Below are 16,371 nucleotides of genomic sequence, written 5' to 3'. Positions count from 1 at the left end.
TTTTTTTGGTCTTTTTTGTCAATAGAGACGCCTTTGTGGCTCAGTTGGTTGGAGTGTCAGCCTTCAGTTCAGGTCAGGATTCCAGGTTCCTGGGATTGAGACCTGCACAGCAGGGAGCCTGATTCTCCCTCTCCCTCTGCCCCTTCCACCCGCTCGTGCTCTCTACTATTCATATAAATAAAATCTTTCCTAAAAAAATAAAATTATTGTCACTATTCCACACCTAAGATTATTTTAGAGAGCTTAAAATATACACAATATACTTATTTGACCTACCTTTTGGGATTACAAATTTGTTATATCCAGCATTGACATATACAGCAATATATAAAGAGAAAGGAGTAGACAGAAGAATCATTAAATTTTTAATCCAAGGAGAAAATAAAGCACATAATATGCTACTTTCTAGTGAATGTTTAAGGACAAGATTTCTGAAGGGAAAGCTGAGGTGGTGAACATCTTAATCAGTTCTCTCATGAAATCAGTTCTTAATCAGTCTTTTACAAGAAAAAGTCAGTTGGCCAGACTGTAGCTTCCAGTCATAATCACCAAGCTGTTTTTAATCAATAATTCTATTTTTCGTACCTTTAAAATCACTGGCTAAAATAGAGTATAAATTTTCAAGTTCTGAATATTTTAATGTTCTCAAACACCTGATATTCTAAGGGAATCTCCTGATCTTCCAAGCCAGAAAAAGCTACACTAAAATTTTGAGACATCTTGTGGCTCTTAACAAAGTAACAAAACACAAATCTAAGGAGACTTGAAGTATGTTTAATAAAAAGAATACATGAACACGGATCCAATAAAATGCCCAAGAAACCCAAAGGAGAATGGCTCTACAGTAGAAATCTCTAAACCTAGAGCTGTTTGGATAAGGGTACAATTTAAACTGTTATTGACATTACCAAATGAGTACTAATATTACCTTCAGTGCTACAGAACATCATCAATCCTTTACATCTGGGGGCCAATGCAATAGGTAATAGGTACCTTTCTCTCAAAATGCACCCCTGCTGTAATGGGGGAGAGGGAAGGAGGGAAGTTAAGAGAGAAAGACTTGGAGGGTAGGTAGGCAAAGTCGAGCATAAGTGAATTCATATTATCCACAGGAAATGACACAGTGGAAGGCACAATCAAGATCAAATACTGCAACAGATCTCAAACCTGGCAGCAACATCTAGGAGGACCTGTAAAAATGCAGATGCGTTGGCCCCACACTCAGTGAATCAGAAGATCCAAAGGTGAAGCCAAAGAATTTGTGTATTTTCTAACTCTGATGCAGATATTTGGCCAGTAACTTCCAACGTTGCCTGTAAGTCCAGTGGATGTGTCACCCTAGCATACCCCCGGGAAACATTCCCCAGTCCTCTTCAGAACCTCAGCCAGCAATTAATCAATCAATCAATCAATAAATAAATAATAAAATAGAATAAAATAGAATTAAATTAAATTAAATTAAATTAAATTAATTAAAAAAAAAAAGAACCTCAGCCAGCAGCAGAAGAGATGTACCCCCTTGCCAAATGGCCTCCTCCCCTTTCAGGCACCTCTGAGATCTTCCCACTTGCTGTGCCAAAATATACTTCACTGTACTCGACACTCATGACTCACAGGTCTGCCCTTTGGAATAATGCAGAACAAATCTGTCTTCTTTACATGGCAGACAAATGTCTACACATAGTTATTATTTTCCTTAAATCTTATTTGTCCATAGGAAATAATAGCCCATCACTCCATCAATGCCTCAGGACATTTTCCAATTCAACCAGCATCCTGTCTGCCCACTCAAGAGAACTGCAGTTTATCAATCATACAAATAGAGAGGTTGGTACATTCTGTGTCCCCTGAATGCCTAAAATCCTTCAGTGATTTAAGAAAATTTACTGTTTCTTCTGCTGATATTGTTACCTTACTTTTTAGCACTATTTTTTTTATTTTTAAAAACAACTGTTCAAACTATTATACTTCTAGTATGAGAGTGCAAGGGTTCTGTAGGCCCCTCTCCCCAGCGAAACTGGTGAAAATTATTGACAGCCTCTGGAGGGACGCCTGGGTGGCTCAGTGGTTGAGCATCTGCCTTTGGCTCAGGTCATGATTCCAGGGTCCTGGGATCGAGTCCCACAACAGCGCCTCATAGGGAGCCTGCTTTTCCTTCTCTGTGTCTCTGCCTCTCTCTCTGTCTCTCTTGAATAAATAAAATCTTAAAAAAAAAAAAGTCACTTAAAAGAAAGCCTCTGGAAATGAACATAAGGGAATATAGCAAATGAAGAAACATTTATTCAAGAAAACCTGCCAAAATTCCATAAGAAGTGAGAGTCTGTGGTACTTGCACCAAGATCTACTCTCTCCCAACTCCCAGTTCAGCCAGACTGAAACTCCACTCCAGATGAGTGTCACTAAGAACATAGGCCTCCCTCTCCCCCATCAGCTACCAGTCAGTGGGCTGGCTTCCCGCAAAGAGCACAACACCAGCATTTCCCATCCTGCCTACAGCTATCTGCTGCAAAGGCTAAGTTACAGGCAAGTACAGCTGAGAGGTAAGGGCTCTCTTCTTATGCCTAGCCTGCAACTAGTAGGGTGGAAACAATCCTGAGCATAGTTCTACTGGTACTACCAGGGCCCTGAGTGCCACTGCCCTAGCTCAAAATGTCACCATGCCACTAGGAGAAGCAAGCCAAGAAAACCTGAGGCTCTTGCTCCTCCCCCAAGGACTCAATTCCTCAGCATGAGTGCCACTCAGTAGAGTACACCACTGTAGCCAGCGCCAGAGCTGGGACTCAGAGATTTTTGCCTTGGGGTGGAGATAAGGGGAAAAAGATCAGAATATGGTTCCTAAAGGAACTGACTTAATTTGTAACAGAGTGTGGAGAATGAGGAGTCCAAGCCAAAGGACACTTTTAAAAACAGTGGAGGCTGGGTGAAAGGCAATTAGGCAGAGACTGGTAGATTCACTGGAGATACAGATTAAACTGTGGGCCCCTGTTTGGTCTCAGAGAACCAAGGAAAGACCTAAAAGAAGTTGGGGCGGGAGGGGGGGGGGGGCGGTGTCAGAAACAATCGCAAAAACAGACCTCAGGAAGTCTCTCTTCAAAGAAGCCTGAATTTGACTGGGTCAGTCTATGAAGCAATCTATGCTCCAGGGCACTTCTGACAACAGTAGAGCAATTCAGGTAGCAATTAGTATAGGTCAGATGTAGAAAAAGATAATCAAAGACAGTCCTGCCAAAAACAGTGATCCAAGAGTGACTGTGGGCAAACCAAATGCTGCATCTCCTAGAAGAGCAGCAGCAGAGGCTTCACCCTATTAGAGAGGTAGAGAGAGACTAGGACTTCACTAAATTAATCCAATCAGTCACAAAACAAATAATGGTGGAGTGTGTGGGTAACCTGGGTGGCTCAGGGGTTTAGCATCACCTTCAGCCCAGGGCGCGATCCTGGAGATCCCGGATCAAGTCCCATGTCAGGTTCCCTGCATGGAGCCTGCTTTTCCCTCTGCCTGTGTCTCTGCCTCTATCTCTCTCTTTCTCTCTGTCTCTCATTAATAAATAAATAAAATCTTTAAAAAGAATTAAAAAATGATAGGGTGTGTAGGACCTTTAATGACAATGATATCAAAAAAGTCCAGTTTCCTTGGGGATCCCTGGAATGGCTCAACGGTTTAGTGTCTGCCTTCCGCCCAGGGCATGGTCCTAGGGACCTGGAGTTGAGTCCCACGTCGGGCTCCCTGCATGGAGCCTGCTTCTCCCTCTGCCTCTCTCTTTCTCTCTCTCATGAATAAATAAATAAAATCTTAAAAAAAAAAAAGTCCAGTTTCCAACAAAATATTATGAGACACGTAAAGTAACAAGAAAGAATGGCCTATACACCAGGAAAAAAGCCGACAATCACCTATGAGGGTGACCAGATGTCAGAATGAACAAAAACATCAAAGTCTTACAAATATATTCAGAGAATTAAATAAAACCATGATTAAAGTAGTAAAGGAAGGCATGATGACAATGTCACATCAAATAAAGAATATCGAGAGAGAGATAGATTGAGATTATTTTTACACCAGAAGGAAATTCTGAAGTTTGAAAGCCCACTAAGTAAAATGAAAAAAAAACAAAAAAACAAAAAAAAAAAACTTGAGTTAAAAGTATACCTGAACTGGCCAAAGAAAGAAATTAGTAAAACTTGCAGATCAGTAGAGATTACACAATCCAAAAAACAGGGAGAAAGAATGAAGAGAAACAAAGAGAGCCTTAGAGAAATGTGACATACCACTGAGTACACCAATATGGGCCTAATGCAAGTACTAGGAGAGGAAAGGAAAAGAAAAAATGTTTGAAGCAATCATGGCTGAAATTTATTTAAAAACATCAATTTACACATTCAGGAAGCTTAACTATAACAAGATAAAGAAATCCACAAATAGACATTATCATGGTAAAAATACTGAAAGCCAAAGAGAAAAATCTTGAAAGCAGCAAGAAGAAAAACAAATTGCCATTTACAAGAGAAATCTCACAAAATTAATAGCTGACTTATTATCATCAGAAACAATGGAATCCAGAAAGCAGTGGGATAAGATATCCCAAGTCCTCAGAACAAAACGATCAACAAGGAATTCTACATCCACTAAAGGTCTTTCAAAAATAGAGGTGAAATAAAGACATTCCCAGTAAATTCAGAGGATTTCTTGCTAGCAGACGGAGGTAAGTGGGAAAGAAGTTGTATTGGGCTAAGTAAATCACTCCATATGGTAACTTGAATTCAGAGGTACAAATGAAGAAAACAAGAGATAAATAAAGTTATATAATAAACATACAGGGATTTAAATCATTAAAGAATTAAAATGCTGCAATGGGAAATATTAATGCAAAAAAAGCAGCAGTAAAGGAAGACGAGAGAAAAAAAGACATAAGAGACAAAAAGTAAAATGGCAGGCATAAATCCAATTAGATAAATAATATCACTAAATGTGAATGGATTAAAGAATCAAGTCAAAAGGCAGAGATTATCAGACTGGATACAAAAATAAGATACAACTATACTGTCTTGAAGAGATATTTTATATTCAAAGGTATATACAGGTTGAAAGTGAAAGCATAGATAAAGATGTATCAGGCAAACAGCAAACACAAGAAAGCTGGAGGTTCTATATCATTATCAGACAAAATATACTTTAAAACAACAACAAAAAAAATGAGATGCCTGGGTGGCTCAGTGGTTGAGCATCTGCCTTCAGCTCAGGGTGTGGGGTCCTGGGATCGATTCCCACACTGGGCTCCCCACATGGACCCTGCTTCTCCCCCTGCCTGTGAGTCTCTGCCTCTCAATCTATCTCTCATGAATAAATAAATAAAATATTTTAAAAAATAAAATTAAAATTAAACCAAAAAAATGGTGGGGCACCTATATGGCTCAGTTGTTAAGTGGCAGCTGACTTAATCTCAGCTCAGGTCTTGATTTCAGGGTTGTGAGTTCAAGTCTCATACTGGGCTACACAGTGAGCATGGAGCCTACTTTTTAAAAAAGTTATTAGAGATAGAGACATTTAATTATAATAAAGGACTGATCCAGCAGGAAGATAAAAAAATTACAAACACATATGGGCAATACAACAGAGCACCAAAACAAAAATAAACAAGAAATGGCAAAAATGAAATATAAACAATTCAGTAGCTTGACAATATTTAGACAATAATAAAGACTTCATTAATACTCCACTTTCAATAATAGACAAAGCAATTAGGTGGAGATCAACAAGGATCTAGGTGACTTGAACAACACTATAAACCAACTGGACCTAAAAGACATCTATATAAATATGCCAGCCAACAACAGAATATACATTCTTCTCAAAGAAACATGGAATATTCTCCAGGACCGACCTAAAGAAGGTAAAATTTGGGACATAAAAACTTCAATAATTCATTTAAAGGGAAAAATAGAAGCACCTAGCTGGTTCATTCGGTAGAGCATGTGACTCAAGCTCAAGCCCTACACTGGATGTGGAGCCTACTTAAAAAAAAAATAAAGGAAAAGAAAAAGAATATAAAGTATGTTCTGTGATCACAATGGAAAGAGAAGTAACAAAGAAATTTTGGAAAATCACAAATAAGTGGAAATTAAACAAAACACTTCTATATAACCAATGAATACAAGAACAAAGCAAAACGTATAGGTGGCAGCTAAAGCAATACTCAGAGGGAAATTTATAACTGCAAATCTCAATATTGAGAAAGAAGAAAGATCTCAAAAGATGAACCTTCTACCTTAAGATACTAGAAAAAGGGATGCCTGAGTGGCTTAGTGGTTGAGTGTCTGCCTTCAGCTCAGGGTGTGGTCCTGGAGTCCCAGGATCAAGTGCCCACATCCGGCTCCCCTTGAGGAGTCTGCTTCTCCCTCTGCCTATGCCTCTCTGTGTGTGTCTCATGAATAAAGAAACAAAATACTTATAAAAAAAAAGATATTAGAAAAAGAGAGCAAAGTAAACTTAAAGCAAGCAGGAGGAAATAATAAAATTAGAAGCAACTGATGAAACATAAAATAGAAAAAGATCAATAAAACCAAAAGCTTATTCTTTCAAAAGATCAACAAAATTGACTTAGCTTGACTGTCCAAGAAAAAGACAAGACTCAAATTACTACAATCAGGAGAGTAAGGGCAACATCACTATTGATCTTACAGAAAGGAATATAAAGGAATACCATGACCAACAGTCTGCTGATCAATTAGATAACCCAGATGAAGGAGACATATTCCTATGAAGAGACAAACTACCAAAAACTTACTCAAGAAGAAATAGACAAGCTAAATAGACCTGTAAGAAGACATTCAGACTTCTGTTCAAGAATGGCGTTTGGTCAATGGGAATCCACATAGCTTCAACATGTGTATTGAGAAGTGCTAGTTCTGTTGAGGACTCATTTACACCCAGCATGGCATGATGTCTGCAATGATTGCAAGGTATTCAGATTCTGTAAATTTAAGTGTCATAAAAACTTTAGAGAGAGGTGCAATCATCACAAGGTCAGGGGGACTAAAGCATTCCATAAAAGAGCTGGTAAAAAGCTTACAGTGGATAATTCAGCTGAATTTGAAAAATGCAGAAAGAACTGTCCAATATGAGAGCTATGGAATAAAACTACTGATGCAATAAAACTACTGATGGAGAGATGAAAAGATTAAACAAACAAAAAGCTAAATTTATAGTAAACAACAGATTAAAGAAAAATAATTACATAAAGTTCAGGACATCAAAGTCAAGCAAAACATCATCTTATTCAAACTCCTCTTGGAGGCAAAGGAAAACAGTTTTAAGAAAAAATGGTACAGACATTACAGCAGGATGTAGACATGGAAGATATTTCTTAAAAATCTCATTCACCATTTCTATTGAGTGCATTTGAAAATCTCCTTAGGAGACTAAGAACTTCCAAATTATTAATTTATATCTTAAATAAGATCACTCAAATGAAAGGTAATTAAAAATATATATCTCCTACATTGCTATCTGCAAAACATTAGATATTATGGATGTTAGATTGTATCTCCACTGTCAAGCCTTCACTGATAGTAACATTTTGTTTTGTTTTTAAGATTTTATTTATTTGAGAGAGTGAGAAAGTGCAAGTATACACATGGGTGGAGGAGGAGGGAAATAGACACCCTTTCAGCATAAAAATACTCAACAAAGAAGAAAAGGAAGGAAACTTCCTCAGCTTGATGAGGGGCATCTACAAAAAACCCATAGATAACATTAAATTTAATTTTGAGAGACTGGATGCTTCCTCCTCCAAGATCAGAAACAATACAAAGATATTTGATTTGCCATTTCTACATTATATTAGAGATTCTAGCCAGGACAACTAGGTAAGAAAATGAAATAAAAGACTGGAAAGGAAGAAGTGAAACCATCTCTATTCGCAGATGACAAAATTCTGTGTACAGAAATTCCTAATGAATCCATTACAAAACAATTAATAAAGCAGTTCAGCAAGATTGCAGGATACAAGCTCAATATACAAATATCAATTGCGTATCTATACACTTACAATGAACAATCTGAAAATGAAATTTTGAAAATTCCATTTACAAGAACAAAATAATAAGTTTAACAGAAGTACTACAAAAGTTATTCTAAAAACTATAAAAGACTGAAAGAAATTCAAAAAGATCTAAATAAAAATCACCCCACGTTTATGGTCAGAAGACAGTATTGTTAAGGTGGCAAAACTCCTCAAATTGATCTACAGAGTCAAGGCAATCTCTGTCAAAATCCCATCTGGATTCTTTGTGGAAACTGATAAGCTAATTCTATGATCCTTTTGGAACGAAATAGACTCAAAATAGCAAAACAATATGGAAAAAGAACAAAGTTGGAGGACTCACACTCCCTGATTTCAAAACTTAAAGCAATAAACTATCGAGATGGGTATGTTACTAGCATAATGACAGATGTATATATAGATCATCTGAACAGAATTCAAAATCCAGAAATGAAGTCACAGGTCTATGGTCAACTGATTTTCAACTCAAATGTCAAGGCCATTCAGTAAAGAATAGTCTTCAACAAATAGTGTAGAACAACTGGATAGTCAGTCACATGCAAAAGAATGGAAGTCAAACCCTTACCTCATACAATTAACAAAAATTAATTCAAAATGGATCACAGATCTTATTTTGGCAACTAAAATTACAAAAATATTTTAAGAAAACATAGGAATAAATTTACATGACCTCAGATTTGGCAGTATTTTCTTAGTTATGACACCAAAAGCACAAACAACAAAAGAAAAAAAATTGAACTTCATCAAAATGAAAAACTTTATGCATCAAAGGACACTATCAAGGAAGTACAAAGACAACTCAAGTAAGAGGAGAAAATATTTTTAAATCATGTATCTGACACAGGACTTTTATCTAGAATATATAAAAAACTCTTATAAACTCAGTAAGACAACCTAGATTAAAAGGCCAAGGATTTGAAGAGACATTTCTCCAAAACACATAAATGGTTAATGAACACATGAAAAGATACTTGACATCATTAGTCACCAGGGAAACACAAACCAAAACAACAAGATATCACTTCACACCTATGAGGATGGCTATAATCAAAAGATCAGATAATAAGGATTAATGAGGATGTGGAGAAATTTGAATCCTCATATATTGCTGGTGGTAATGTAAAATGGTGCAGCCATTTTGGAAAATAGTCTGGTAGTTTCACAAACCATTAAATACATAGTTCTCATATGACCCAGCAATTCCATTCCTAGGTTTATATTACACATCTACATAAAAGCGTATACATGAATATTTATCTATAGCAGCAATATTCATAACAGCCAAAAAATAGAAATAGTTCAAACGTCCATCAACTGATGGATAACAAAAGCTGGCATGTCCATCAGTAGAGTATTATTCAGCCACAAAAAGGAATGAAGTACTGATTCATATTACAGTATGAGTGGACTTTGAAACCATGATGCTAATTCAAAGAGGCCAGTCACAAAATGCGTACAATTCTTTTTTAACTGAAATGTCTAGAATAGACAAATCTATAAAGACAGAAAGTAGATTAAAGGGTTACTTTGGGCTCGGGAGAATAGGGCATAGGGTGTGATAGCCAGTGGGTTCGTCGGGGCGGGCGTCGGGGGCTGAGGGTGGTAATGAAAATGTTAAAATCCACTGTGGTGATAGTTGCACATACCTGTGACCATACTGAAATTACAGAATTGTATACTTTAACTGGTTCAATTGTATGGCATGAGTTGTATTATCTCAATAAAGCCATCTTTAAAGAACTTTTTTTTTTTGGTACCAATTTTAATGCCTTTTTTTTTCCCAAGAGAACCTTTAAGCAATTCCTCATAACCATCTCAAGTCCTTTATCTTCATTCAGAATGTTTAGTATTTATCGGAGGATAACAGGACAAAACCAGATACACACAAAAGACACAGCCAGAGAAGTTGAGAATCTGGAATTACCCGTGCCTTTGTCTTCCCCCTCATCCCATATTCTTATCAGTCACCACAGTCTATGATGTGGCCTCTTAAGAAAAGTCTTCTGACAGCCTTTTGAGGGCTCTGGAGCCATAGACACATAGGTTCTAATACACGGCTCTGTGCTCAACCCCCAGCTGGACCCACGACAAACAACTCAGCTCCTGAACAAAAAATGTTCTCTTTGGCAGAACATAGGTATCCACACCTAAGCTTTTAATGGTGGATATAAAGAAGAACCTATGTAACATATGGAAAGCTGTGGCCCAGTGCTTGACATAAAGCAAGCACTCAATAATGACAGTTATCTTCAACTCCACCTTTCCAATCCCATTATGGCCTTCCTCTTCTGTACCTGGACAACCCCACCAGCCCCTCACAGCCACTCTGCCAAACACCAGCTCTGTTCCTTCTAAATCCATCTTCCATTCAGTTCTCAAAATGACTAATATCTGCTCCTGCATATCTGACAGTGCAATTTCCTAGCTGAAAATACTTTAGTCCACTGTTTCACATATCTTTAAGTCTTAATTCTTTAATATACATGGACCCTAACCACATTTCTCTTGTACTGTACTCATAAGCAACAGTAACTCACTTTTTAAATTTCCCCCAAACATACCGCAGTATTATTGTATTTCATTCTTGTGCTCATACCATGTCTCCTCTCTCAAAAACCCCTTCCACTCTCCAAGTGGCCTGTGTGGCTTTTTTCTTGTTTTTAATTTTCCCTCCCTAATGACTCAACTTAAAAGTTATCTTTTTCCAGAAAGCCTTTCCAAGCTTCCCATGTAGATAGTGCTTCTCACATTTTAGCAAGCATAAGAATCCCCTGGAGGCTTTTCCAAATAGATTACTGAGCCTCACCCCTCAAAAGTTCAGATTTAGGAAGTCTGGGGTGGGACCAGAGAATCTGCATTCTTAACAAATTCCCATGTGCTTATACACTACTGCTTGATACCACCTCTTCTGCTACACTCAACACTCTATTCACATTTCCTATTTATATGTCTTTCTCTATGAGCTCGGTGAAGATAGGGGACACTAACCAGCAGTTAGGATACTGCTAACCACAGATCACATGTAAAGTTATCTGGACCCTGCCATACAGCTGCTCACTTCCCAATTACTCACATTCCATCATTAATGTCAAGACTTTAGGGTTACTGAAGGCTTACTATCTAGGAGCCACCCCAGCTCTGCCTTTGTCCCTCAGATCCAGACAATCACTAAGTCTTGCTGGATGCGTGTCTTGCTTAGTCAGTAGAGCATGTGACTCTTGATCTCTGGGTCATGAGTTCAAGCCCCACATTGGGGGGAAAAATAGTAGTAACATTCAATACTAAAGAAAGCACACTCCTGCTACTGATATGCCAGTATCTTAAAAATATCAGCAAGTAGCACCTATGATTGGTGTCAAGGCTTTACCTTCATCTGAGCCAGCTGCTGCTGCTGCTGTTGCTGCTGCAACCTCCGGAGAGCCTCTTGTTGCTGCTGCCTCTGGCGCATTAACTCCTTCTGCCGCTGGAGCTCTAACTCTTTCCTCTTCCGCTCCTCTTCTTCATGCCGGAGTCGGGCTGCCTCCTCTTCCATTCGCAGCCGGTTCTCCTCTAATCGACGCTGGGCTTCTTCTTCTTCCCTGGCCCATTTTGCAGCTTCCTCTTCCTTCCAAGAAGGAAAAATAAAAGAGAATAAAATTTAATTGTGTTTTAAAAAATCTGAATCATTTTTGAAGGTTTCTGTTAAAAAGCTATAGAAGTAACAGAGAAAGCAGAAACTTTATGATGACAAAAAGCAGTTTTCTTTTAAAATACATTTACAGTAGCTACAAAGGCTCAGCGTGTTTACAGGATAAATTTTTAATTTATTTGCTAATTTCTTCATAAAAGGAATGTCACTTCAAACATTTGTGATAAAGACCGACCTAAGAGGGATGCCTGGGTGGCTCAGCAGTTGACTGTCTGCCTTCGGCTCAGGGCATGATCCCGGAGTTCCAGGATCGAGAGCCACATCAGCTCCCTGCAAGAAGCCTGCTTCTCCCTCTGCCTATGTCTCTGCCTTCTCTGTGTCTCTCGTGAATAAATAAAATCTTTAAGAAAAAAAAAAAAAAAAAGGCTGACCTAAGAGATCACCACCAACTGCAGTAAAGGCTTCTGAAAACTGTTCCTATGTGGAGGCAGAGCTAGCTTTTCAGGGTGGTGGGCTTGAAGAGGCACCAGGACTTTGCAAAGCCAGATTACCAAGAAAGCCTCAAGCAGCTCTGGAACCAGAGCAACCTTATAAGACCATTTAAATTTCACCACTGATTCACACCCCCTGTAGCCCACAGGTCCTTGGGCACATCTCTCCTTGACCTATTGTCTATCCCTCTACTATCTGTCCTGTACCTCGGCTCATTTTCCTTCTGCTTTCCTTCTTCAAAAACCATTGCAATGTGCCCTCTGGAACGCTCCTTGTCCTCCCCTTCACAGAATCTGCTTACTATACCTACAATGATGTGTTTTATCCAGATAGTACATTTCTCTTTATTCTCCAGAACTCCGGGCAGATATTGACCACTCTATGAGGACTTCCCTAGCCTTGCTTTTAGGAGGTAGACTTCCCCTCTGCCATTTCATTATATCCATTTATACCTTGCCCTTTTCTGTTTGCTCCTAGCCCACCCATGGCAACAACTATTTCCTATCCAAAAACGATTCCTTTCAGGCTTCTTCCTTGCAGACAGAAGATCAGTCACCTCAGACATCTAAAATGCCAGATTTCACTTTTTAAGCTTCCACTGTAACTAGGGCCACCCATGTGATATGATTTAGGCTAAAGGGATGTCTGCTGGAAGGCTTCTAGAAAAGGTATTCTTCTTCTTCCTCGACCCTGCCACCATCCCCAAGAAGGTATTCTTTTGAAACAAAAGAAGCATTAGAGAGGGACCATTTGCTTGCAGACTGTACAAGGGTATGGTATCCAAAACTCTTAATCATGAGGTGAAAAATCTAGTCAAAAGTCAAGCCACCAAGAAACACTAGAGTACAAGTTTGCAAAAGACCTGGATCCTTAATGATAACACTGAGTTACTGAAGTCGTGTATAACTACCTTATCCATTGACAGGCAATCTGTTGTTTAAACTATTTTTAGGTGAATATTTTGGTTTTGCAGCTGAAAGTATCCTAACTGTGGCATTTATTTCCTGTATAATCATCACCAACATAACCTATGAGCTTAAGGACAGAAACAATTTCTTTAAAACTTTCATACCTCACTGGGAAACAAGCACAGTAACTGGCATGGACTACTTTAACTAAAAATGTTAACTGTCACATGAATAAGCCAAATGATGAATCGATTGACATACAATCTATCCTTGAAGCTATCTACCTCTAATAGAATTTAGGTTGCTCAAAGAGCTTCAGTTAAGGACTTAGGCAAAAGCAGGTAACATCCAGCTTGTGTCGACCTACATGTGTATGTGTGGACTGTCCATAGTGATTTCCTTCCAAAGAGCACAGTGCATGGGGAGAAGAGTGATGTTTATAGTACAGAAACCTATCAGGCACTGCTGCAGGCAGGTCACTAAAGTCTACCCCAGCAGTAATTAGTCACATTGATAATATGTACCCTTGATAGAGTGTGATAAAAATGGCGCTTTGCCTCTGTGTGATCTACTTTCTAAGCACCCCTAAATCCAACTGAATTGGGAGAAAAACATCAGATGAATTCCTTAGAACTGCCAAAGACCTCAAAAACAAGGAAAGCCTGAGAAGCGGTCAAGTGAAGAAGCAGCTGAGGAGACAACTAAATGTAGTACTTTGGATTTGGGATATGGGAAAAGAAAAAGGACATGAGGAAAAAACTGAAGAAATGTGAAAAAAAAAAAAAAAACTCCTCCTCCATTCTCCTCCTCATTAACTATGGACTTAGTTAATAACAACACAACACAACACAACACAACACAACAATAATGGTTTAATGTGACAAATGTACCATACTAATGTAAGATAAAAAATAATAGAGGACACTATATTATCATTCAGATTTTTCTGAAAATCTAATACTGTTCTAATATAATAGAGTCTACTAATAAAAAAAAAATCTAAGTTCTTAAACATTAAAAAGAAATGCTTTAGTGGTTCTGGCTGCCCGTAGTGGCAGAATGGCCTGGCTGGACTAGAACTGGAATAGTGCCTACTGTTGCACAGTCTGTGAAAATATGCAGCAGCACTTAATAGAGCACTTTAGAAAAAACAAAGAGTACCCTGAGGCAAAAGTGGGTAAAGTGCAGATCTCTCATTTGGTTTTTTTAAAGGGTAGGGACTTCTTTAGATTTCTCTCTGGTATGGGGGTGGGGGTGGGCTGGTTCTATGATATTTTATCCAGCTTTCATAATTACCTGTGGGACAGTCATTACAAAAGTAGTTGAGGGTCAGTTAGGTCTCTTATAATAACTCTTAGTAAAATAGACTATCCTCTTCTTCAAACATTTTCTAATCACAAATGCCTAGCTTCAAAAAAGCAATGAGAAGAGCAAGCCATCTGTCACCTGCTTGCGTAACAACTCCTCCTGCTTCCGCCTTTCTTCCTCTTCTCTCCTCCTCTCCTCCAGTCTCCTAAGAGCTTCTTCTTGCTGTTGTCTTTCTTCCTCTTCTCGCTGTCGCCTTAATGCAATTTCTTGCTCCCTTTGGCGTCGCAGAGCTTCTTCCTAAATTTAAAAAGAAAAATGGCAGGTGGATGTGTGTGTGTGTGTGTGTGTATGAGAGAGAGAAACAAACTCTGGATCTTGATTAATATATTCCATTATAATTTGAAAAGAGACTATGTGTTGCTAAGGCTCTGTTAACAGTAAATATAAAAAGAATACAACCAGGATCTAGAGTAAAAAGTAAATATGTGAGTTGGGAAGTACACATATCAACAATTAAAATAGTTTGTATTTAAAGTATTAGTAGTGAGGCACCTGGCTCAGTCCATTAGGCATCCAACCCTTGATTTCAGCTCAGGTCATAATCTTAGGGTTGTGGGATCAAGCCCCATGTCAGGCTCTGCACTTTGCAGGGAGTTTACTTGAGACTCTCTCTCCCTCTACTACTACTGCCCCTCCCCACCTCCTCATAAATAAATAAATAAATGTATGTATGTATGTATGTAGGTCTCCCTCTTCCCCTCCACCCACCATCCCTATATTAGTGCACACACAGGGTCTTCTACCTAAAAAATAAATGAACAAGGGCACCTGGGTGGCTCAGTGGTTGAACACAATCAGGTTGTGATCCCGGTGTCCTGGGATTGAGTCCTGCATCAGGCTCCTTGCAGGGAGCCTGCTTCTCCCTCTGCCTGTGTCTCTACCTCTCTGCCTCGTCCCCTCTGTCTCTCATGAATAAATAAATAAAATCTTAAAATAATAATAATAATAATAAATAAATAAGAAAAACTAGTAGTAGTTAAATAGCACTGCACTAAGAGTCAGTCCTAGTTTCTCCATTAGCTACTGAATAAAGCTGTGTAGTTTAGAATGTGTTCTGAAGAACAAAGTCCCCCATACAAGTACAAAGAAAAGGGTCTCACCATCAAAATAATTTACGAAATACTGAGCAACACAGAATTAAACTGAATTCTTTACTGTAATACTTCTTAGAGCCCTTACATGCTAGTGTAGAGTGTAACTCTTAAGAAATATTAGTTCAAATCTAACTCAGCATGGACCCTTCTGTTCTTCACAGAGTACCTCTTGGTGCCGATAATGGGTATGAAATGTGAGAGAAAGCTGGACTTTGGGGCTATTACAGAGCAGACTATTTCAACTGGGATCTGTAAAAATCCCAACAGAAAAAGGGATCCAGCACAGGAACAGAGAATCCCCAAAAAAGAAATACAAACAGCCAAAATGCATGAAAACTGTTCATCACTGGTTATAAATACTTAAACAAAGACTTAGTTACAGTCTAACTAAAAATATTCAAAAGAAATCAACTTCAGTGATGTACCAGGACTGAAGCTACCCCCCCAGGGGCTACAAGTGGGTCACAGACATTTCTTCTAAAGGAAGTGAATCTCCTAAGGTTTTAATCCCAATCCTGCCATTAACTCCCTCTGAGAGACCAGCTCCCGAGAACTGAGAATGTGGTTCAGGGCTAATTCTGGGGCAGTATTCTCCAAGGTATACCTGTTTCCTTCGGGCGAGCTCTTCTTCCTCCCGCCTCTTCCTTTCCTCCTCCTGCTGTCTCCGAAGAATTTCCTCCTGTTGTCTCCGGAGTTCTTCTTGCCTCTTTCGTTCCTCCTCTTCCCGTTTTGCCCTCATTTCTGCCTCTCTTCTCTCCTGTTCTAGCTGTGATTACAAGAAAACACTCTAAGAAACCTGAAGCCAAGCACAGAAACACTCC

The 16,371-nt window shown here is 38.7% G+C and overlaps 1 protein-coding gene and 1 pseudogene across 9 annotated transcripts in view; one reads left to right on the top strand and one right to left on the bottom strand.

The window, feature by feature from the left end:
- GIGYF2 (GRB10 interacting GYF protein 2) overlaps nt 1–16,371 on the bottom strand; it is a 136,272-nt gene that overhangs the window by 13,156 nt on the left and 106,745 nt on the right. For all 9 annotated transcript variants that reach the window (XM_025463460.3, XM_025463462.3, XM_025463463.3 and 6 more), the window contains 3 exons: nt 16,155–16,316; nt 14,535–14,693; nt 11,428–11,664 (listed from right to left, as the gene is read on the bottom strand). In XM_025463460.3, coding sequence (XP_025319245.1) covers nt 11,428–11,664; nt 14,535–14,693; nt 16,155–16,316 — 558 coding nt within the window. The remainder of the gene's footprint in view (nt 1–11,427; nt 11,665–14,534; nt 14,694–16,154; nt 16,317–16,371) is intronic.
- On the top strand, nt 6,881–7,365 carry LOC112669917 (probable ribosome biogenesis protein RLP24; annotated as a pseudogene).

The sequence above is a fragment of the Canis lupus genome, chromosome 25, assembly GCF_003254725.2.
Source record: "Canis lupus dingo isolate Sandy chromosome 25, ASM325472v2, whole genome shotgun sequence".
Taxonomy (NCBI): domain Eukaryota; kingdom Metazoa; phylum Chordata; class Mammalia; order Carnivora; family Canidae; genus Canis; species Canis lupus.
Note: the sequence above shows the minus strand (reverse complement) of the source record. Positions and strands in the feature narration are given on the sequence as shown.